The sequence below is a fragment of the Budorcas taxicolor genome, chromosome 9 (assembly GCF_023091745.1).
Source record: "Budorcas taxicolor isolate Tak-1 chromosome 9, Takin1.1, whole genome shotgun sequence".
Classification (NCBI taxonomy): Eukaryota; Metazoa; Chordata; class Mammalia; order Artiodactyla; family Bovidae; genus Budorcas; species Budorcas taxicolor.
In genome coordinates this window covers 58951757-58976904 of record NC_068918.1, presented here as the reverse complement: position 1 = coordinate 58976904, position 25148 = coordinate 58951757, and the positions used below count along the sequence as shown (strand labels likewise).

Genomic DNA, 25148 nt, shown 5'->3' with positions numbered 1-25148 from the left:
AAATGGGTATATCTTTCCTTTTCTCCTATGCCTTTAGCTTCTCTTTTTTTCTCAGCTATTTGTAAGGCCTCCTCAGACAACCATTTTGCCTTTTTTCATTTCTTTTTCTTGGGGATGGTCTTTATCCCTGCCTCATGTACAATGTCATGAACTTCCATCCATAGTTCTTCAGCCACTCTCAAATCTAATTCCTTGAATCTATTTGTCACTTCCACTGTATAATTGTAAGGGATTTGATTTTAGTCATACCTGAATGGTCCAGTGATTGTCCCTACTTTCTTCAATTTAAGTCTGAATTTGGCAATAAGGTGTTCATGATCTGAGCCAGTCAGCTCCCAGTCTTGTTTTTGCTGACTGTATAGAGCTCCTCCATCTTCAGCTGAAAAGTATATAATCTATCTGATTTAGTATTGACCATCAAGTGATGTCCATGTGTAGAGTCTTCTCTTCTGTTGTTGGAAGAGGGTGTTATGACCAATGTGTTCTCTTGGCAAAACTCTGCTAGCCTTTGCCTGCTTCATTTTGTATTCCAAGGCCAAATTTGCCTGTTACTCCAGGTATCTCTTGACTTTGTACTTTTTCATTCCAGTCCCCTATAATGAAAAGGACATCTTTTTTGGGTGTTAGTTCTAGGAGGTCTTGCAGGTATTCATAGAACTGTTCAGCTTCAGTTTCTTCAGCACTACTGGTTGGGGCATAGACTTGGATTTACTGTGATATTGAATGCTTTGCCTTGGAAATGAACAGAGATCATTCTGTCATTTTTGAGATTGCACCCCAGTACTGCATTTCAGACTCTTTTGTTGACTATGAGGGCTACTCCATTTCTTCTAAGGGACTCTTGCCCACAGTAGTAGATGGCCATTAACTCACCTAATTCTTACAAAACCCAAGTGAGGCAGATACTATTATTTTCCTAATTTAATAGATGAAATTTGCAGGGTACAGTGAGGTGAGATCACTCAGTCAAGGTCATATAACTAATTGTTGGTGGTGTGCAGTGATAAGTTGCTTCCATCATGTCTGACTCTTTGAGACCCTATGGACCATAGCCCACCAGACTCTTCTGTCCATGGGATTCTCCTGGCAAGAATACAGGAGTGGGTTGCCATGCCCTCCTCCAGGGGATCTTCCTGACCCAGGGATTGAACCTACATCTCTAAAGTGGGAGAGCCACTAAACAAATCCAGGCTCTTTGGTGAGAGTCATGTTTTCAACCATAATGCTACCCTGCCTGTTTTATGCTTTAAATTTTTTTTTTTTCTGTTGTGCTTCTCTGGCTTAGAATGCTACTAAGTTTTCATTTCTAAAATGTTATCATCATTTCATCATTTTAAAATAATGTTTTTGATATTTATAATTTCTGGTAGTGGATATATTTGAATTTGTAGCACTTTTTGTGCAATTAATATTAAGTAAAAATGCTAGTGAGCGTTGTATTTATAAAGAATAGAGTACAATTTAAAATGCAGCCTTATACACTTTTTAGTAAATACAGATATTGTCTTACAGATTATACACAGATTCTTAGAAGATCTACAATAATAATATTCAGAGTAATTTATAATGGCTTAATTTATGATAAAAACTGTTCATCAGAAGTGATTGAGAACATCTTAAGGGTATTGGCTTTTAATATTATTCTTCCCACCCCTAATATAATTTTCTTTAGTAGTCAATAATCATGTCTTAAAATCTTGCCATGTATTTATCATGTTCTGAAAGCATACAAGTATCATCAATGTTGTACTACTGAGTTTAGTAAACGAGAGTAATACTCAACCAAGTGATTGTTGGAATAGAGGTCGATTCCAACTTAGTAGTATAAAATCAAGGCAAATGCTCAAACTTTACTTTCATCTGTACTGTTAATTCCTATTTTCTTAATTCAGGATCTGTAGGAAGGCTGTGGCTGGACACATGAGAACCCTGCTCTAGGGAGCCAGGGTTAGCAACTCCGGCTTACATTTTCTCTGGAACTAACAAACATCTACAGCCAATCTATTTCTCTCTCAGAACATCACAGTTTCCAAGGCATCTGAAAGTGGATGAAAACTTTTTTTTTTTTTTTACTGTACCAGAAAAAGATATTAACTTCCCTGATCATTGTACCAATTTTGCCACAGGAAAAGGGAAAGTTGAACTATATTAGCTTGGGAGTAAAGTTTAAACTAAGGTAACATTGGCACCAGAAAAATTGACCATCTCTTTCAAGCTGCAGTAGCCTTTGAGTGACTGGCTGAACAGAGGTCACAGACAGGGAGGGAGACAGCAGATTTGGGATCTGCTGATGGATTTTTATTGCAGGCACAGCTATTTATAGGGCAGTGTTTCAAATTACAATGTATTTCCTTTAACTTATTAAAAACATATGTAAAGCATTAGGTTAAGTATTTTTTTGTATTATATGTTTGCCTGTTGTCCTGGTGTATTTCATTTAATCTCTGGGAACCTTATAGACAAACTGCTACAGCAGCCTAAATACCAAAACCAGGTAATGAACGCATTGGGCTTAGTCTCATTTACAGACCTGTGCATCCGCCTTCTTGGAAGTTGAAATAGCCGTGGGCACAGCGATCACATTTCTTTCCTGTTACTCCTGGCTGGCACCAACATTGACCACTCTCTTCACAGTCAAATGATTTGGACCCAAAGGAATTGCAGTTGCAGGGGATACACCCTCTTGCTGATTGGAGGCCAAAGGTTTCAGGCTGGCATAGAAGCAGAATGAGAAAAATTCAATTTAAATCAATTAATTCACAATGGCACTAGATGCACTGTAAGATCAGGTGGGAAAAGAGGAACCTGTGGGTTATAATGGTTCTTCAGTGATGTTATGATCATTGGACTGTCATTTAACCTAGTGGACTTTTTCTATGGTGTCCAAGAGAAAAGTGCAATTGGTGGAATTAGGGTGCTATCATTCAGTCTGTGATATTTTCACCAGCCTTTCCTTATATGTCTCAAGATTCTAATGGCAATGTGGAAATAAGTGAGGATGGCAATTCTATTTAAAGAAAATTTTGGTTTCATTTCTAATAATCAGAATTGATTATTTTCAGATATTTTTAAGTCCTTTTACTTGGTAAAAATGCTTTCAATATTATTAGGCAGCAGCCTAAAGTTAAAATAAATCTTTTTTCTCTTATATTGGGTCTAATTTTTGTCATATATCCACGAATAGTTCTAATCATCATTATGGGGCTCACATTATACATGTAACTCTTTGGTTATGCCTATACTGACAAAATAATTGGTGTAACTAACATCTAGTTTCTTGGGTTTCATCCTAACAATCAAAGTTGATTTGTGAGAACACATATCAAAGCACCAAATTAGGTAGATGAAGGGAAACTTTCATCTCTGATGAGTTATTCATATGCATATCTCTTATCTATTTGTAAGAAATGACCTTCCATGGTCCAGCATTACTAGCTTTGGCTGACTTTCTGGAAATGCATGTTATCAGACCTAGAATGGCTACATTAGAAAATGCTGATGGATTAAAAATAATTTCTACTAGAAAAGTGAAAAGTACATATCCTACTTAAAGTATGTCAGGGCTGTCTTTTAAGCAGAAGTTTGTCACATTACTATGATATTTTAATCTGGAAAATTAGTCTCAGTAATTACTTCTTTGTAAAACTAATTCTTATTTTGGAAAATTAGACTTAATAATTACTTCTTGGTAAAAATAAATCTTGCTATTTAATGTGAGCCACCCAAAGAGAAATGATTAAGCCTCATTATGTATTTTTGTCATTATTGTTAACAATATTAAAAATAAGCCCTATAAAACAAAATCATACTGAAAATTAGTCTCCTAAATTGACTGTTGCTAAGAATAGCTTTCTTTTTAAATCTAAAATGGGTTGATTATGGTTGATAATCATTTTAATCTTTATATTTGTTCTTGCCTTTATTTTTAGTTCTTTGTTTTTATAAAATAAATAAATAAAATAGATAGCTCTTTAGTTTAGTTCTTGACTTTATTTTTAGTTCTAATTCAGATTCACTGTATAATTAAAAAAATTGTGTGACACTTGTAACAAATGACCTTACTTGATTTTGAAATTAATTATAGGATAAAAGAAAACATATAATATTTTTATTCATAAAAAGCAATTCAGTGTATGATTCTAAATACCAGGCCAAGAGAAACAGTCTGAAATTGAGAAAATGCATGCATGCTTATTACAGTATTATTTATCATAATAATGAGCAACTGCAGAGGTACTTAAATGTTCAATGTTAGAGAAAAAGCTGAATAAAGTAAATTATGAGGCATTCATGTTATAAAATATATAAAATCATTAAAATCCTGTTTTGAAGCAGTTTTAATGATATGAATATGGGTAGAATATAGCATTAAGTAAAATTTCAAAAAGCAGAATACAAAATTACATATATTATGATTCTAATTACATACCCACAAAGGCACACATACCACTCAGACACAAACAAATAGAAACTTATATACACAGAAAAAAAGACTAGAGCATTACATAGTAAAACTTTTTAAAAAAAGTAATATTTTGCATTTGTTTTTATTTCCTAAATTTTCTTGACTTAGAATGTGCATTGTAGAGATAGTACTTTACCTTTATCTTTACCTCCTAAGTTTGCTTTACTTAGCATATCTATCTATACAAATATCTTTAATGGATAGACCAATAAAATAGTAAACTTTCAAATTATTACTTATTTAAAAAATTCCAAAGTTGATTATGTCAAGAAATATATGAGAAGTAATCTAGATAGCATATTGAAAAGCAGAGACATTACTTTGCCAACAAAGGTCCATCTAGTCAAGGCTATGGTTTTTCCAGTTGTCATGTATGGATGCGAGAGTAGGACTGTGAAGAAAGCTGAGTGCCGAAGAATTGATGACTTTGAACTGTGGTGTTGGAGAAGACTCTTGAGAGTCCCCTGGACTGCAAGGAGATCCAACCAGTCCATTCTAAAGGAGATCAGCCCTGGGTGTTCTTTGGAAGGAATGATGCTAAAAGCTGAAACTCCAGTACTTTGGCCACCTCATGCAAAGAGTTAACTCATTGGAAAAGACTCTGATGCTGGGAGGGATTGGGGGCAGGAGGAGAAGGGGACGACAGAGGATGAGTTGGCTAGATGGCATCACCGACTTGATGGACATGAGTTTGAGTGAACTCCGGGAGATGGTGATGGACAGGGAGGCCTGGCATGCTGCGATGCATGGGGTCACAAAGAGTCGGACATGACTGAGTGACTGAACTGAACTGAATGTCTCTATTATACTTTTCTAATATTTACCTAGTGTAATTTTAAAACCTGAACGTCAAAGTGGCTCAGTTGTGTCTGACTCTTTGTGACCCCATGGACTATACAGCCCATGGAATTCTCCAGGCCAGGATACTGGGTGGGTAGCTGTTCCCTTCTCCAGGGGATCTTCCCAACCCAGGGATCGAACTGGGTTCTCCTGCATTGCAGGCAGATTCTTTACCAGCTGAGCTACAGTTATACCAAAACAAATATTACCAAATTTCAATAATAAAATTTTAATAAATTGTTCAAAAATTTATTTCACAGTCCAGGGAAAACGCTGTAGTAAACAAATTTTAAAGAACATTCTTAGTCAGTAATTGAGATTAATGAGGTAAAACATATAGAAAAGCGAGTGCCTGCCTATTCTCAGTGGGAAGTTTGATGAGCTCATATAATTTATTCTCATTTGGGATAATAATAAAAACTAGCACTTACATATTGTTCTTGCCACGTGCCAAGCAACATTTCTGAAGCCCTTTACAAATATGAACTCATTTAAATTCTCAAGACAATCCTGAAAGATAGTTATTATCATCAACTTTTTAGAGTGGTGAAACTGAGGCATAGAAGTGTCACGTAATTTGGTCAGCAGCTAGCCAGTTGTGGAGTCAGGATTCCAAATCAGCCAGACTGGCTTCAGAGTCTGCGCTCTTAGCTGTCACATACACTGTCTCAGAGGAAAAATGGTCTCAGGATAAAACACCACTCCATGCATCGGTGTGGTAGGATATGTAGGAAGAGGGCGTGAATAAGGGTTAATAATTCTGCTGAATTTATGCTTTGGAGACATTTTTGCATGCTCATGCTCAGTCATGTCTGACTCTTTGCAACCCCATGGACTGCAGCCCACTAGGCTCCTCTGTCCATGGAACTTCACAGGCAAGAATATTGGAATCGATCGCGAGTTCCTCCACCAGGAAATCTTCCTGACCCAGGGACTGAACCCACATCTCCTGAGTCTCCTGCACTGGCAGGAGGATTCTTTAACACTTGAGCCATACGGGAAAGCCCATTTTGGAGACATAGTGATCAGTTACGGTCCCTTTCTTTTACTCTAAATGTATGCATTTATTTCTGAAAAACATAATCTCTTTTAAAGATTTCTCCACTTAATAACAATAGTAATAATAACAGTAACACTACCTATCATTACTAAAAACTCTTCGGATGTGTGTTTTATACACTCTTCTTACAACAACCTGGAGACAGCCATAGAGGTGCCTGGGCAGACCTCCCTGCAAGAGAGCCTGCGGTGGGAGTGTCACGAATCGACAAGCCCCAGCTTCCATTTTCATTCTCTTGAATCTAGTGAATCATACCAAGCCTCACTTCTCCTAGTCAATTACTGGTACACTGAAGTACTCGAATCTTCTTGCTCCATCCAAGACTCCTCCAATGTTGCTTGGGTACTCCCAACTGGCCTGGCCAAGAACTTGAGATTTGGGCAGAATGCATTCAGTGAGTCTTTTCTATCCGTATTTTTTCCCTCTCCTCCCACAGGGACAGACCTAACATTTCAGCAGAAGTCTCCCTGCACATGATGCTCCATCCCCATCCCCCTTCGCTGGAGTCTCCTCCAGTGAATCTCTTGGCATTTGCTTCTTGGAGGATCTGAGCCAACACACAAATTTTATGATGTAAGTCCTACTATGGATGAAGAAGCTGAATTACAAAAAGATCTAAGAAACAGTTTTACAGTGGACCAGAAGTGTTGCATCTGGGATTTGACCTCAGGCAGTCTGATATCAAAACTAGTTCTTTTCAAACGTCAATAAAGAGGCAAGAAATAAAACTATAAATTTGTTCTTCTGCCTTCCTCCCTCATCTTCCTCCCTTTCCCATCCCCCTTCCTCCTTTTACCTCTTCTTTTCCTACTCCTTCTTCATCTTCTTCTTCTATTCCCTACCCTTAGTTCTCACCTAAGCTCTGATTCCCCACTGACAAGTCCTGTCTCCTGGTACTCAGCATCTTGGCCTTGGTCCTATTCCTCTCTCCCTGATGCTCTCTTTCTCTCTCTCCCTTCCCAAATTCCTTCCTTCCACCATTTGTTTTGTCTTGCCCCGTGAGAAGGAGGATCAGATGTTTATAGCAGAAGGCATGCTACCTTCTTTTGGGCATGTTGTAGATTGCCAGGGTGTGAAAATGTGTGTCTTGTGTTTGTTGTATACATGGACAAAATTATAATGTGGTAATGTAACAGTCACTAATTATGATGGAAGGTTAGTCAAAGGTCAGATCAGTGGGCTGGATTTTCTTAGGCAAGTCAGTTTCTTTGTCAGATTTCCCTTCATTCATTCGTTTGTTCCCTTCATTTGCTCTAAAATGAGGCCTGGGGTTCCTTCCCCTTTTAAGATGTTAGTTTGCTACAGATAAATTTTTCTGTGTTTTCTGCATATCAATGATCACTTGAAACTTTCATGAACCTATGAACTTGAACGAGCTTTAAAAAAACGTATCAGTAGCTATTTTTTAAAGGTAAGACTTCAATCAGGAATTGCCAAGTTTTCGCATTTGCAATTCACACACTTAGCAACCATTATTTGGTAAAATGGCACCAGGACAGGTCAGCAGCAGCACACGGAACACAGCATGCTGAGGCAAGAGCCATGCAGCACCGCTCGAATTACCGGAGCCGCAGGCCGATAGGCTCCCCGAGGGCATCCGCTGGAGCTGCTGGCACCCCACCTCTGGGGAGACCCCAGCACCCACTGCGCTCTCTGTGGCTGTTCCTCCTGTCGGTGCACCTGCCTGCTGAGGCTGCATCGTTTCCCTACGAAGCCTGATTTACAGACACATCTTCCTGTAATATCACACCACGGTGTCACAGAGCCCATGGGACTGCATCCACAGGACACACAGAATCGCTTCTTTGGGTCCCACCACATACTGGGCTTTAAAAGCCAATGGAAAAATAAAAACAAAAAGAGAGCATACATGTTATTCAAGAGATAGAAACAAATAATATTTTTAAACCTCCTACAGAATGGCCAATTTAGCATCTGAGAAATGCTTGGTTCTGCTTAACAGTGTTTATCATGATAAATTACCTATTTATGTGAAAGAAATAGTGCAAATCCATGTACTCTCATGGAGGAATCTCAAAGTGCGTGGCATACTGAAGGCAAGGTAATGTATCCAGGAAAAGAGAGCAACGTATTTTGATTTTTGTTTCATTTTAGCAAAATTGTATCTAAAAAATCCTTTGATTTGCTTCTATACTGAAAACTTTTGTTGAGCAGAATGCTCACTGGAACTTTAAATGATGGAACTAGAACACAGTGCTTGATAAGCAAAGGGTATGACATTTTTTTCTCCTGCCAAAAACATAAAGGCAAAGGAAAGAGTATGTGACCCACCAAAGACAGGGATTAAATTGGTATGTGGCTTCAGAAACATCTAAATTAAATACTGCATAAATTCACTACCAAGGAAATGTGTCAATAGGTTGAGGGTCAAATGCTAGTGTATGGCAAGTATTCTATTTTCTTTTTAATTTCAATGATCACAGTAATTTTACATGTACAATGAGATATTCTTGAAACTTGTCTTTTAATATACTCAGGTATAGGTCATTTCTGAAAGCCAATGAAAAGTTTGAAGGAAGAGGTAATTCACTGGTCAGCTCCGACTTCTTACCTTACATTCGTCACACCGACGCCCCTGCACGTTAGGTTTGCATTCACACTGTCCCGTCTGAGGATGGCAAACCTCAGAGAAGGAGCCGTTGGCATTACAGTGACAAGCTGCAAAGAGAGGAGAGATCTGTGGTTGGGAAATGTATTCTAATAGTCTTTGGAGGTTTATTAAATAATGGAACACTGGTCACTAAGTTTTCGAATAGAATGCTTTCTGATTGCTAAGTGTTCTGTTAGGCATTATATCATCTAATCTTTACAGCAACTCTGTAAGCTGTACAGATGAATTACATAAAGCAACAGCACAGTTCCTGGCACGCCATATGTTATAAAAATATTATTGTCACCATTATTACTCCAGTTATAAGAATGAAGACACTTAAATTCAAAGTCAGACAAGGCCACATGAATAGTAGGTGATTTAGCAGATTTCAGGTAAAATGTTCTTTCCATCACTCCTCCAGCTGTTTTGCCTGTTCATAGATGCACTGGGGTAATGCAGAAAATACTATAATCTCCATATAAGTAATACTGACTCTAGAGCTGAAATACTTTTGAGAAATTATCAAAATTAATAGCACCTATGGAATAATATTAATGCTACCATTAATCAAGCAACATAATTTCCAAATGGTTATTTACTATATGCCATTTTTTGTGTTAATTTCAAAAAAAATGAGCTTTAGATGAAATATAAAATAAGTATATAAATATGAAAAATATTTAAGATTAGAAAAGTATATAAGGCAGAAGAACTAAGTAGACATGTTTCCAAAGAGGACATCAAAGTGACAAACAGGACATGAAAAGATGCTCAACATCACTAATCATTAGGAAATCGTACATCAAAACCACAATGAGCTACCTTACATCTGTTTAAATGGCTGCCATCAAGAAGGCAAGAGACAGTAAGTGTTGGTGAGAATGTGGTGAAAAAGGGAGCCCTTATACACCACTGGTGGGAATGTAAATGGGTCCAACCACTATGGAAAACAATACAGATGTTCCTCAAAAAATTAAAAATAGAACTATTGTACACATTCCAGTGATCTCATTTCAGGATATATACATAAAGGAAATGTAAACAGTATTTTGAACAGACACATGCTCTTTCATGCTTATTGCAACATTATTCACAATAGCCAAGGTATGGAAACAACCTAAATGCTCATCAATAAATAAGTGGATAAAAAGATGTGGTGTATACACAGTGGAGTGCCAGGGGCCAGCCTCAGCAGAGTCCAGGGATACCCTCAGGATGGACGGCGTTGGCGAAAGGAATGAAAGAATGACACTGGGTGACCAAGCTTTGGTGAGTGAGGCCTGCAACTTTATTTTCAAAAGGAGCTTTTATACCCTGACTTGTACATAGAGGGAAATGAAAGATACAAGGTCATGCAGAATCCACCCAAATACTCCAGCAGTTTTGCCCTTATCAAAACCAGGATTTTTTTCTGTATGCCTTTTCATAAACAAGAGTCTCATGTTATGTACATTATTTTTGGGCCAGGAGGCCTGTTAACATTTTATGGCTCTTTTCTTGATAAATGTTGATCAACCAAAAAACGTGTTTTCCCTTGAAGTGGTTTTTTCTTTATATTTCTAATCTGCGTCACCCTCAGAAAGTACTAAACAGAGCTACATTCTTATGGAGCAAAGGTGCAGTGGGTTACAACAAAGAAAGAACTTATTAGCTCAAAGGTCTGATGTGGTTAATTCCAAGGATACTACTTGTTTTTCTTACATTTCAACTATGTTAACTAATGCACTCCTAGGTGCACAAGGGATAAGAGATATGGGAACTTGGCAGCAAGCATTGGCCCAATAATGAAGCCCTTTTCCAGTACTATTCTAATAATTTTTCATTCCTCTAAAGGCCCTATATTTTTAGAATGCTTTAGGCTTCCCGTGCCTCTCACAGTTGGGAGGCTGTGAACAATCACATGTGTAGCTGTAAGAGTCTGCATAAACCTGTCAGGCAAACTAGAAAGCCATCAGCGGGGTTTGAATTGAAACACTCCTACCATGCCCAGGAGACTTATTAGCTAGAGCCCTAAGTTGACTTTTTCCAGGGAAAGGTGGTCAGGGATAGCCCCCTGTTAATGGCAGAAGAGTTGGTGAAAGGCATAAAATAGTAAGACAGACAGATTCTGGTTTTGGGGTAGATGCTCAAGCAGGTCCAGGGGGTCCCTTGAGTCCTGATTCACCCTGCTTGTCAGGTCTCTTCCACATGACCTTGTCATGGGTGGGATCAGCCCAGGGAGTCCCTCGAGTCCTGAAGCCTTGCTTGTCAGGTCTCCTTCACATGACCTTGTCATGGGTGGGATCTCCCATGCTGGCTCCTGGCAATAGAGGGATTCCCAGGTGGCTCAGTGGTAAAGAATGCACCAGCCAATTAAGGAGAGACAGGAGACATAGGTACAGTCCCTGAGTGGGGAAGATCCCCTGGAGAAGGAAACAGCAATCCACTTTAGTAGTCTAGCCTAGAAAAAATCTCATGGACAGAGGAGCCTGGCAGGCTATAGTTCAAAGAGTCAAAAGAATCAGATGTGACTGAATGACAAAGCATTGAGCAAATTAGACTAAGTGAGATAAATCAGAAAGAGAAAGATAAATATTACATGATATCACTTATATGTGGAATCTAAATAAGTCAAACTCATAAAAAAACAGCGTGAAATGATGGTTACCATTGGATGGGGAGGGGTGGAGGGGTAAAATTGATGTTAAGGGTACAAACTTGCAACAAGTAGTAAATAAGATATAGTGATCTAATGCACTGCTATAATGAACATAGAAAAAATATTGTACTATAATTATGTAACAGGGTAAATATTGCTACAATGGCAACTACATTACAATATATAAATTTATCAAAAAGGTTGTACACCTTAAATGTACAAAAACATATTGAATAAAATGTATATAAGACAAAATTTTTTCAAAAGTATTAGCAGTATAGCATTATAATTTTTTAAAATCACATTTGTTTTACAACTTATATACTAACTCCAACAATATAAATGTATTTTATTTCAGTAATCTTGTATAATTTTCTGTTATGAAGTGGTCTGATGTTATTCTGGAACATATAATAAATCAGTCTAAAAATTAAGAGGCTTTTTCACAAATAGAATGGCAATTAATGGTTCACTCTGTACTCTGCAAGTGTATTTTTAACAGTACATATAATTGCACTGATACCAGAATAAAAATGTGAGTGGGAGATGACACAGACATATAGATTATTCATAGACAGTTTTGGTAAATTTCGTACAATATTTCTTATCTCTGAATATTTCAATTTCAGTATAACTTATAAATACATTATAAATAGCTACTCCATCAGCCTATGCTATTTTTCTATTCCTCTGACTAGAGGTGCTACTTAGTTTATTGCTTTCTTAAAAATTGCTTGATTATTCTTCCAGTAGCTTGGCCTTCAGTGTCTGCTAACCTGATTTAGTTGGGTGGTCATTAAAAAACTGTCCCCAGCCAGTTATCTTCCTCAGGTAGTAGCCTAAAGATAGTCTGTGGGCTTTCCTGGTGGTTCAGATGGTACAGAATTGGCCTGAAATGCAGGAGACCTCGGTTCAATCCCTGGGCTTGGAAGATCCTCTGGGGGAGGGCATGGCAACCCATTCCAGTATTCTTGCCTGGAGAAACCCCATGGGCAGAGGAGCCAGTTGGGCTACAGTCCATGGGGTCCTAAAGAGTTGGACATGACTGGGTAACTAAGTACAGCATGGTGTATAGCTGGCATGTAAGAAGAGCCTGAAGGATATATTTTCTTTAAATATCCATTTCATTTGACTACTACAATTATTATAGAAAGAAAGAAAGATGAAGTTGCTCAGTTGTGTCCAACTCTGCAACTCCATGGACTAGCCCCCCAGGCTCCTCTGTCCATGGCGATTCTCCAGGCAAGAATACTGGAGTGAGTTGCCATGCCCTCCTCCAGGGGATCTTCCCAACCCAGGGATCAAACTCAGGTCTCCTGCATTGCAGACAGACTCTTTACTGTCTGAGCTACCAGGGTAATCCTGAGAATTATTATATATACTTCTAATTTTTTTACATGTTTCATATATACATATATATGTACACACATATCAATTTTAAAAATAAAATACCTTATAATTTAAAAGTCACTTTTTTATTAGAGTGGAGAACACTTAATGATTAAATTTACTATAAAGTCATTTAAAAAATAAAGCAATAAAGCCGGTGTTCTGGGACAACCTAGAGGGATAGGGTGGGGAGGGGGGGCTCAGAATGGGGGGACAGTATGCCTATGGCCAATTCATGCTGATGAGTGGCAAAAACCACCCCAATACTGTAAAGTAATTATCCTCCAATTAAAATAATTAAAAAAATAAAGCAATGGAGAATTTTAGTGTAATTTTTAAATAAAATGTATGACACAAACAATATATGTAAATTTAAAGGGCAAATTTGTAGAGGTGTACTTTTTATGAACAGATCCAGAGGCAACTAAAATAATAATTATGAATTTTCTTTTTGTAAGGTTTACTAATTATGCATAGAGGAGCTATTTATTATATTTATGAAAAGTCATGAAATAGATAATAAATAAGTTGCTGATATTTTTATATGCTGCTGCTGCTGCTGCTTCTGCTAAGTTGCTTCAGTCGTGTCCGACTCTGTGTGACCCCACAGACGGCAGTCCACCAGGCTCCGCCATCCCTGGGATTCTCCAGGCAAGAATACCTGAGTGGGTTGCCATTTCCTTCTCCAATGCATGAAAATGAAAAGTAAATGTGAAGTTGCTCAGTCATGTCCGACTCTTCACAACCCCATGGACTGAAGCCTACCAGGCTCCTCTGTCCGTGGGATTTTCCAGGCAAGAGTACTGGAGTGGGTTGCCATATGCTAAGGAGCAGTAAAAACATAATCATATCTATACTTCACGGCAAGTAATAAAAAATTGGTGATGATTCAAAAATGATTTTATACTATGTTCTTCTCTGTGTTCTTAAAACTTCATGCTGCAGATTCTGAATTCACCACAATAAAGAGTGGAACTGTCTCTTCAGCTTTATAGAAGGGGTTATTGGAAGATATAAAATGAGGTCATTCAGTGAATAACACAGCTCTAGAATTGGAGAGCCATAAATAGTCACAACTACTGTCAGCATCTCTACAAAGGAGCCAACAGGTGAGAATACCCCAGGCAGCTCACTAGACAGTTTCATGTGTTAGATCCTTTAATTCCCATAGAAAACTAGAATGCTTTATGTAAATGAGGAAACTGAATCTCAGTGAGCTCAAATGTCTTGCCCAGAGTCACACTGGTAGAAAATATAGATCCTAGATGATATGCTTGAACTGGAGAGTTTCTTGAGCACCTTATGATTTTACACAGATGCCATAAACCCAGTGTTTAAAGGTGCTTCTGAGCCTGTTGGAAATTTTGCTGAAAAAACTTGACAATTTACAGGTGATATTAATAGCTGTTGATTATTCCAGAGAGTGGTTTGTGTTTGATTCAACAAACTGTCGTGTTTAAATGACAAAACGTTGGCCCTCATCTTCCAAACCTGTGAGGAGAAAGACCCATTTCTTCTTGAAGTGGGGGACCCTAGCAGGTCATTGGTATTTATAGCAGAGATGTAACAGGCACAATATTAACAGTGGCTTCTGTAAAGCTTCAGGTCCTGGGACCCAACTCAATGGCTAGAAGAATCCCTTCCTATATAATGAAGTCAGCAGAAGTGAATTGTTAAGCTGGTATCATGACCTGCTCTTCTTGAGGATTATCACAGTAGGTGAAGTTGATTATGGCAGTGTCCAGCTCTAAGTTGATCTAACAAGGATGCTCCGTCCATTTGACTCTCCACAATGAGATCTCTCTAGCATGTTACCACTAAAATTTTATGCAATACCAAAAAAAATAGTTGAGAAATTCAAGACAAGGGTAAGAATGTACTAATATGAATAAAGTCCTACAATAGCTGATTTTGTATCACTCAACAGTTATAAATGCTAGTGTGTAAGAATACTGACAGTATTCACCTATTGTGAAACACAAGAATATAAAGTTTACATATGAAAGCATAACAGATTAAAACCTACTGACAGATACTAATGAAATAATATGGGCAGATCAATGTATTTCAAGAAAATGATTAGAATTGAGATAAACAATAAGGATAAACAGGGCCTAATTTTCAAATTCTTCTTTCCTGTCATAGACAAAAATTTACTTAAGTCTTTATCCCATGTGTAAACAAAAATATGTGTATCATTTGAAAAACAATGATACTTGAACAACACAGCAATTCTGAGAGGATTTAATCTATTGGTACAAAGGAAATGTATTAGAATATTCAGACTCTGTGTATAGGCTGGGTATCTATCTTACATGTATTACAGGTAATTTCCTACTCTCCAATCCCCACTCAAGAACTCATCAGCTACTTTGAGGAGCAATGCATCAATTCTGTCAGGGGCATCAATAGTTCACGACTTACGCTGACAGTTCTTTGCATCAACTGCGTCTCCAAAATATCCATCAGCACAGAGCTCACAGTACCGGCCTGTTGTACCTGGCTTACATATCAGACAGGAGCCAGACAAGCTGTCACAGCTGCCAGGAATGGAGAAGTCAAGGTTGTCATTGCATTGGCATGGCTGACACGATCCTCCAGGTACAGCAGGTTGTCCAAAATAGCCTTCCACACACCTAAGGTGAAAAATTTCATCAGTGAGTATTTGGGAGGAACCCATGAAACCCACTGGGGGCAATGTTTATGTATTTATTTTATTCCATTTCTCTCCCAGGATATGTTTTCCCTTTAAGTGCTCCTTTTCTCAAATGCAAGGTGATTAAAAGAATGTTATCTCTGTTACTGCAGTGTAGATACAAGATGAAATCCTGCCAGCTTCACTAGTAATTAGATTCCAGCCAGAGGGGGGGAAAAAAAAACACCTTGTCACTGGCAGTGAAGATGAGACCAAAGCATAATAAGAAATCTGCTGCTGGCACTCCGGAGGGATCCAGGTCCACGTTGGAAAGACTTTGTAGTACAACACATCGTATGTATCTACTCCAATTGGTTGCTTTCTGTACAAATATGTAAGGTTCACATTTTTTGTTGTTGTTGCAGCAAGAGTTTGTTATGAGGAAACAGGCTCACAAGGAAGTACAGCAGTAAAGAATTCAGAATGTATTAAATAGAAAATCGAAAGAGTCTCATTATTTGTGTGGGGGCCGTATCTCTGCATAGGCTTTTATATATTTGCATATCCATACAGAAACAGATTTCCACTGAAGAGTCTTTACCAAGGAGAAGCAGGCATGCTGCATATTATGGTAAAATGCCATAACGTGAGGCTTAATTGTCCCCACATCTCTCATTAGCAAACTCTAGTTCTCTTTTTTTTTAAGGACTAAATACTACTTTACATATTTATTGGAAAAATAAAAATTCATTTATTTAGGAGGCATGGGAGAGATTGTTTTAAATTTTGTATCAGATTTCCCTTTAACCATGTGTTCTGTTTTAAAATGTTACTTAATGTTACAAATGCACAGATACACCTTTATGGGAAGCACTTACTTGTAATCTACTCTGTCTTCTCTTTCAGTTACATTTGCTCCTGTTGCATATTAAGCTTTACTTGCCAAAGGAGACATGAAACAGTGCCTCTGAACTTTTATGGTCAAGCTAGCTCTGTTATCTGTGCCATCTTAGCAAAACAGAAGTCCTTTACAGCAAGGGTCAGAATTGAAGGGGAATAAAAACAATGTGGGAGAATATATTTCAATAATACACTGTGTTTATGCTCACTTACATACAGATATAAAAGTCACTGTGTAGAGAAAAATCCTCTCTACTATAGAAACAGAAATGGTTTAAATCCAGCACATCATATAAGACACTTTAATAATATGATTGTGGGAGAAAGTTATTAATTTTGTAAGTAAGATACATTGATTAGTCAAAGTTTTCTAGAAAATTTACAGGTGCCATAATAAGCTTGCAGAATTAAACATTAATCATACATTTTAATAAGATTACTAGTTTTAACAAAATATTTTATGAATTGTGAAAGTCATGATATAAATATTGCTTGGAAGAATACTGCCACCTCCAAATACAATTGCTTATTAATTCTTTATTGTAAAATTGAACTAATATTTCAGTGCATAAAATCCACCCCCCCCCTCAATCCCTTAAGGAGTGGTATTCAGTAAAGATAACAAGAAAATCCTTTTAAATTTTAACCCAATTCTTGCCTTAATTGATATTCAGAGCTCATGATCACATCCACATATATTCACATCTCATTTTGTTTACCATTAAGAGAGTGACTTCGCTCCACTAGAATAGCAATACACAATTATCATTATCACAGACAACAAAACCCCATTATTTTCAGCTCACTTTTTTGACCTGCTACCCTCAGGAGAGATGGCATTATATAACAAGGTCTGGAAATTGTTTTAAACAGACACCAATTAATCAGTCTGAAATTCTCCCACAATAATAATTTTAAAAACCAACTCAATCCACAAGAAAATAACTACAATTAAATAGAATCACTGAAGAAACATCTGTCTTTTTGTTGTAGGATATGTAAGGAGACTTACTAAACATACGTGATACATCATTTCATATGCCACTTCACTGAAAGTGAGCATTCAGATTTTATTACATGCATGTGTGTGTGCATTTTTATACATAGAATAGTATTCTTATGAGATTTACAGAAATGTTTCAACAGAAATTAAAAAGTAGAGCCAGTGTCATCAGCATTTAGCTCACTTTTTTTCCTTCCATGTTCTTTTTAATTCCTCTTGATGCTCTGACAGTCATCCTTTTTTGACCGTCAAAACACTGTCTCCTTGATTTTCTGTATTTTCTCCTCTTGTCCAGACAATAAAAGCCTAGAATCTCAGCAAAGTGCCATGATGAATACCCAGTTCCTTCGCCCCTGGTTCTCTTCTTTCACTTTTGTTTAAAACATTCCCTAGTCAGAGGAAGGCAGTAATATCTCAAAGTATGAGTACTTTGGCCCCAAGCAGAAGTTTCTGAAAACTGTAACTAGCGTCTTACATGCGACAGACTATCAGTTCACATTTTGTCATATTTTGTTTTGCCATCCTGTTGGTCACGATTTTTCTCCATTCCCTCAATTCAAGCAGCAAGGCCACCTGGGCTGCATGACTGAGTAAAGGGATCTGACAGGAAGGAAAGCAGAAATATTGGAATCTTTTGGACTTTGGCTTTTAAAATCACCATTTCTATGAATGTGGCAACTCTTTTCTGCAATGTAGGCCCAAACAGGAAAGGGATGGATTAGAAAGGTGAATGGAGGAGAAATGATGAGAGCAGGAATGTTGGTGGGTCCCAGTGTAGGAAGTGCACAGCAGTATGTGTCCTGTGCTCCCACAGGTGATAGGAAAGTAGTGGAGAGAGTTACTGGACTTGGGGGGAGAGGCAGTCAGGTGGGCAGTAAACAGAAGGAGGTCAGCAGAGATGTGCTTAGATGAATTACTCAGGACAGACTGACCCCAATATATGTCCGTTGCCCCAAATGCAGTCTCTCTCTCTCGCTCGCTCACACACACACACACACACACTCAAGCATTCAAGCCTCTTGGTACTAAGTAAGCTTGTTAGACTTTGGTTCTAACCAAAGCTAGAGGTGGAAAGTAGGAGAGAAGAGAAGAAAAACGTTAAAACAAATTTTTAACATTTGAACATAAGTGACACATAACATTGGGTTTAAGTTTAAAGGATACTTGACTAAGATTATATGTCCAAGCTCTCACAGCTCTTACTAATAAAGAATTTGATCTCAAAGTAGAACTTAAACTGAGATAAAAATATAAAGTTATAATTCCCATCTATCTGAGCTATAGTCTGAGATGCATTCTAGCTATATAATAAAACTAGGGGATTTATGGTCACCTAAGATTAGAAAATGCTGAGTTAAACAAACTGAAGAGATGTTTTTCACTCCAGGACTGGTCAGAACTTTTGACAAGCTAATAGATGCTTCCCAGACTTCCATGATCATAGAACTCTATTCCAAGAACAAGAAGCTTGTGAAACACAGCTTCAGTTTTTCAACACTGATTTTGTGTAAATTATGTGCATAACTGATTACTCTAATCGCTCCCAGAATAGTTTTGATTACAAAATTTTCAGTGCAACCCACATCTCTTTCCTTCCCTGACCCTTATTCTCTCTCACATCTACTTCAGCTGGCACATCTGCCAAAATGTTTCTAATATTTTGGATCCCCCAGGCGGCTCAGAGCTAAAGAATCCACCTGTCACTACAGGAGAAGCAGGAGACACAGGTTTGATCTTTAAGTCCTCTGGGTCAGGAAGATCCCCTGGAGTAGGAATTGGCAACCCACTCTAGTATTCTCGCCAGAAAAATCCCATGGACAGAGGAGCTTGGTGGGCTACAGTCCATGGGTCAGAAAGAGTCGGACACAACTGAGCATGCAATGCACACAAATATACTTTTTGGCTCATACAGAGGAACGATAGACTAAACATTCCTGGAAAGCCCTAATCCAAATTTTGGCTAGAAAAATTTCACATATTTCATATAATAATAGTTTAAGACTATATTTGAAAAACTTGAGTTAAAGGCAAGATATGCCATATGATAAGCTGTCTATGCATGTTTCTATCTTCTTTTGAATCAAAGTAATAGAATTTAGAAAGGAAATCATCCTTTCTTTCAAGCATCTCTTTCCTAGGTGAATTTTATTATTCAGACTAGAATGTTCTCCAGAATACATTCAACTATTCTTACTCACATTAAAAATGTGAGCTGCTTGAGGGCAAGGATGGTAGGATACATCTTCTTATAGCCTATGTTTAGTTTAGCCCTGTGCTCAGTGCATAATAGCTGATAAACAAATGTTTATTAAATAAAATGTAGGAGTTTAAATTGTAGGTGGCTCAGAAACCACTAACATGTAGAAAATACATATTATGGAGCAGAGCAGTACAAATACACCAGAGACTAAGCTCACCTAGATTAGTGGATTAAATGGCCTTGTGTAACAGCACAGCTGTCATTTTCCAGTTGCTAAAAAAAAAACCAAAAAAACAAAAAAAGGTTGCCTGTAGTGAGCCAGAGGGGTTAGGCATTTGATGTAAATCTGTCCAGGCAATGGTATGCTCTGCTGTTACAGTAAGTAATATGCATGTGCCCCCCTTTTAAAAAAAATAAGCACAATCAAAGACTTCCAGTTTCTCGATTAAAACTGAATCCTCTTTATTTCAGCTCTGTTCCTCCATTACGAATTTACAAACGCTGCCATACTCGCAAACAGTACTTGTTGCTGCTCAGAGCCATTGGCACTTTGTCCACAGACTGCTAGCTGCTGGCTGAATTCTCTCTGGGTGATTGGCCCTTGCTTCATTAACTTCATGCAGTCTGGTTGAAACAGACCTGATGGCTGCCAAGAGGACAGGAAAGGATAGGCAGAAACAGCCTTCTGTGGTGTTTACCTTGGTGATGCTGGGTGAAAGCAGGTCATTTCCTCTACCCCTCCCTCTACTTCCACCCTTGCCTAATCTCTAGTAATGGCAGAAAAAGGGACTGTTTTCAATGCTACAGCCAGAGAGTTGTGCTGGTCAACAATATCATGGGAGAACTTTGTTCCATTTTCAGTGAACCTGAAATACGGAAGAACCTTTTCCTTGGAAAGATTTTAGGAGAAAAAATAATTATTCAAGTTACATAAAATAATATTCTGGATCAAATGCAAAACAACCTAGTAAAATTAACAGGAATTAAAATATTGACTTAGAAGCAATTAGATGGTCATATAAATCATGATAATATATTACATTTGGTTTCAATTTTCAAATATATTTAAGGTGAATTATGGACCACTTGCTGAACTATGAACTACACACTTAAACTACATTTTAAGGACAAAAAGCTAATTATGAAAAATAAATGTTGCCAATGTAGACAGCAAGATAAATCTTAAAGTGCATGACTTTCCACTTGAGCAATACTTTCTAGAAAGATTGCAGGTTAATGCTTAACCTTTAAGATTAAAACATTAATCAAACATTCTCTGAGTGAATGGAGATTTATGGAGCAATTTCTAGAGAATAAATAAACTATAAGAATATAATGCATTTGTTTGACAAGTGTGGTAAGAAACTTTATTTCAACTCACCAAGTGTGGTAGCTTTTCTGGGGCAGTGCAAAAGATTATGATGCCTGTGGTTTTATAACTCCCAAGGTGGAAATCACAGTGAAAGACAGTTGAGTACGTGCTTACCTCTCACAGCGTTGTCCTGAGTACCCAACAGGGCATTCATCACAGATCAAGCCAAGACTTTGGTCCAAATGGCATGTCGGGCTAAAGCTATGTTGATGTCATTGGAGAACAACAAGGACAAGGAAGAAACATACACAAAGTCATTAGTAGAATATTTTCATTTCTCTTCTTTCAATATCGCTGTGACAAAAGGGTACAGGGTAGTCATTCTCATCTCACAGATGGAGATTAGGGTCTGGGAAGTCAAGGATGAAATGATATACCTATTTCTGCAGATGTGAATACAGTCCAGTGGAAAAGTGTCCCTGAAACATGTTAGTAATTAATATTTGACTGTTCTGCATCCCCAAACATCAGGAACAAATGGGATCCTACAGCTGCTCTTGAGGGATTCCTCAGGCCTGGCAAAACATAGTCTTACATGTTTTCTCTCCACCCAAATCCTGATGAATTTGAAGCAACCCAAAGGAACCTGTTATAGATTTTGGAAAACTCAGAATGTGGTCATGGAAGCAGTGGTGGTGATGGGGTTCCTCTGCCCAGTACTGCTGTCATGGATGGCTGGGTGCGTGCGTGTGTGTGTGTTCAGGCCACTGCCCATGTATACTCATGGGTCAGCTGTTTACACAGATGGAACTCTTGGAAAAGCTTTCAGATAAGATCAAGCATATTCTGCCTAAATTTCTAACAAATCCAAACAAACAAAAACCATGTTGCCATTTCATATTTCTTCTATGTTCCAAAGTTTGCCTCTCTGCATGTATTTCTATTTGGGGTCTGAAATAACAGAGTTGAATACCAAGTCAGGAATCAGCAGAGTGATTATGTGCTAGCTTTAGCCTTCACCAACATGCTCAACTCTGGCCATACTTCTTTGTCTTGTGAGAGACACTTTTCACGCATAGACCCTTATCTCAAGAGTGACAGAATGGCTCTCTGAAGAGCCATCAACTGTTTTGAATTCTGTGAGTTCTGCTACTTAACCATTTTAAAAGGATATGCCCCCAATTAATCTTTCTCCCATCATGCTTTCCCTAAGTAGATTTATTTTCTATTATATATGACAGGACAATTCAGTGGAATCTTGCTTGATGGTTAAATGAACTAAAGAAAGAATAACAAATTTAACTGCAAGTTTTGAATTCACTTTACTCTTGACAGTTTCATGACTTTTAAATACTTTTTTAACTTTTGTGCAGATCAGATCACGGGTACTATTTTTTAATATTATCCCTGTGGCTTAACTCATGGTAGTCCTGTAAAGATTTAATTAATTAATTTATTTTTAATTGAACTATACTTGATTTAAAATATTGTTTTAATTTTGGGTATACAGCAAAATGACTCAGTTATATGTATATATCTTTCAGATTATTCTCTATTATAGGTTATAAGAAGATATTGAAGAGTTTCCTGTGTTACACAGTAAGTCCTTGTTGCCTATCTATTTTATGTATAGTAGTTTGTGTCTGTTAATCCCATATTACTCATTTATCCCTCACTTTAATTTATCTACTCACTTTCCCTTTTGGTAACTATAAATTTGTTTTTTACATCTGTTTTTATTCTATATATACATTCACTTGTAGTATTTTTTTGGATTCCGCATGTAAGTGATATAATACTTGTCTTTCTCTGTCTGATTTACGTCATTTAGTATGATAGTCTCTAGGTCTATCTATTGTGCTGAAAATGGCAATATTTCATTCTTTTTGTAGCTGAGAAATATATATATATAAATATATATATATATATATATATATATATATATATATACGTATTTACACACACATGCACCGTGTGTGTGAGTATGCATGCTCAGTTGTGTTTGACTCTTTGCAACCCTAAGTACTGCAGTCTGTCAGGCTTCTCTGTTTATGGAATTTTCCAGGGAAGAATACTGGAAAGTGTTGCTGTTTCCTACTCCAGGGGATCTTTCCAACCCAGAGATTGAACCCATGTCTCCTGCACTGGCAGGCGGATTCTTTACCACTGAGCCACCTGGGAAGCCCCCACATCTTCTTAAACCAATTGTCTGTTGATGTGCACTTGGGTCATTTCTATGTCTTGGCTATTTCACATAGTGCTGCTATAACACTGGGGTACATGTATCTTTTCAAATTAAGAGTTTTTGTTTTTTTTTCTGGATATATGTCCAAGAGTAGAATTGCTGGATCATACAGCAGCTCTATTTTCAGTTTTTAAAGGAACCTCCGTACTATTTTCTGTAGTGGATGTACCAATTTAGATTCCCACCAGCAGTGTAAGAAGATCCCCCCTTTTCTCTAAACCTTCTCCAGCATTTATTATTTGTAGACTTTTTGATGATAGTCATTCTGACCAGTGTGAAGCAATAACTCACTGTGGTTTTGCTTTTCATTTCTCTAACAATTAGCAATGAACATCTTTTCAGGTGCCTACTGGTCACCTGTATGTCTTCTTCAGAGAAATGTCTATTTAGACCTGCCCATTTTTTGATTGGGTTATTTTTAAAGATTTAATAATTCTTATTTGTTGATAGTGGCAAGCTATTAGAACCAAGTAGTTTTATCATTACAAAAAAAAACCCACAGACATGTAGTCACAGATGTAGAAAATAAACTGCTGGTTACCAGGGTATAAGGGGGGGATAAATTGGAAGATTAGGGTTACATATACATAGTACTGTATATAAATTCTACAGCATGGATCTATGTGTACTTAGCTGTGTCCGACTCTTTGTGGGCCCATGAACTATAGCCTGCCAGACTCCTCTGTCCATGGAATTTTCCAGGCAAGACTACTGGAATGGATTGCCATGCTCTTCTCCAGAGGATCTTCCTGAATCAGGGATAGAACCCGTATCTCTTGCATGTGGCACTAGAGCTACCTGGGAATAAGAAGCTACTGTAGAGCACAGGGAATTCTATTCAGTACTCTGTAAGGGACTACATGGGAAAGAAATCTTAAAAAACAGAGTGGATATATTAATATGCATAACTGATTCACTTTGCTGTACAACCAAAACTAACACAACAGTGTAAATCAACTACACCCCAACAAAAATTAATATTATTTTTTTCAATTCAGTGAAGCATTTTACATGAATCTATTGAGGTAAGTGGGGAAAAATCTGGTCCAATACATCCTGAGTATACAAATCTTACTCAAATTAAAGATGTCACATTAAGGCGGCTGCTACAAGCAGAAGAACAAGCCATCCTCAGCCTGCGATCTCTGAGAGGAGACTCATCTTTCAGAGTGCAGCCTGTGGGGGCACACCAAGGGGGAGCACACCAAGGGGAGCACGCCAAGGGGGATTTTCCTGGCAAGAATATGACTGCATTGAAGAGAAGAGGCACATGTTAAAATGGAAAGAAACATTTTTTTTAACTCCTCACTCCATGATTTACTATTGTTTTCAGACATAAAGGAGGACTGGATTTTGACAAACCTCTAGAATGCATGTACGCCTTCTTTTAAAATTGGCATTATTTAATTGCCTTGTCATCCACAGAGAAAGTAATTCTTTTTTTTTTTTAAAGTAATTCTTAACTAAAAAAACCCCAAGGTTTCCCACCCATGTGGGACTATGATGATTGAAAGGAAACCATGCTCTCCTGTCCAAAGATGGTGAAGGAATAGGACAGGGAGACCACTTTCTCCCCAACAAATTCATCAAACGATCGTTTGAATGCTGAGCAACTTCCACCAAACAACTCCTGAATGCTGGCGGAGGACACCAGGCACCCAGAAAGGAAGCCCATTCTCTTTGAAAAGATGTAGGAAAAAATATAAAGACAAAAAGAGAGACAAAAGAGCTACAGACTGAGACCTGTGCTGGGGAGGGAGTCATGAAGGAAGAGAAGTTTCCAAACAGTAGGAAACCCTCTCACAGGAGGGTCTGACGGCGGTTTTTGGAGTCTCAGAGGGCAACAT

The 25148-nt window shown here is 37.7% G+C and overlaps 1 protein-coding gene across 1 annotated transcript in view; it reads right to left on the bottom strand.

The window, feature by feature from the left end:
• Window positions 1–25148, bottom strand: part of LAMA2 (laminin subunit alpha 2) — a 677618-nt gene that overhangs the window by 240534 nt on the left and 411936 nt on the right. Inside the window, exons 18-22 of the mRNA XM_052645506.1 lie at window positions 21231–21317; window positions 15431–15642; window positions 8938–9044; window positions 7929–8192; window positions 2531–2711 (exon numbers count right to left, since the gene is read on the bottom strand). Coding sequence (XP_052501466.1) covers window positions 2531–2711; window positions 7929–8192; window positions 8938–9044; window positions 15431–15642; window positions 21231–21317 — 851 coding nt within the window. The remainder of the gene's footprint in view (window positions 1–2530; window positions 2712–7928; window positions 8193–8937; window positions 9045–15430; window positions 15643–21230; window positions 21318–25148) is intronic.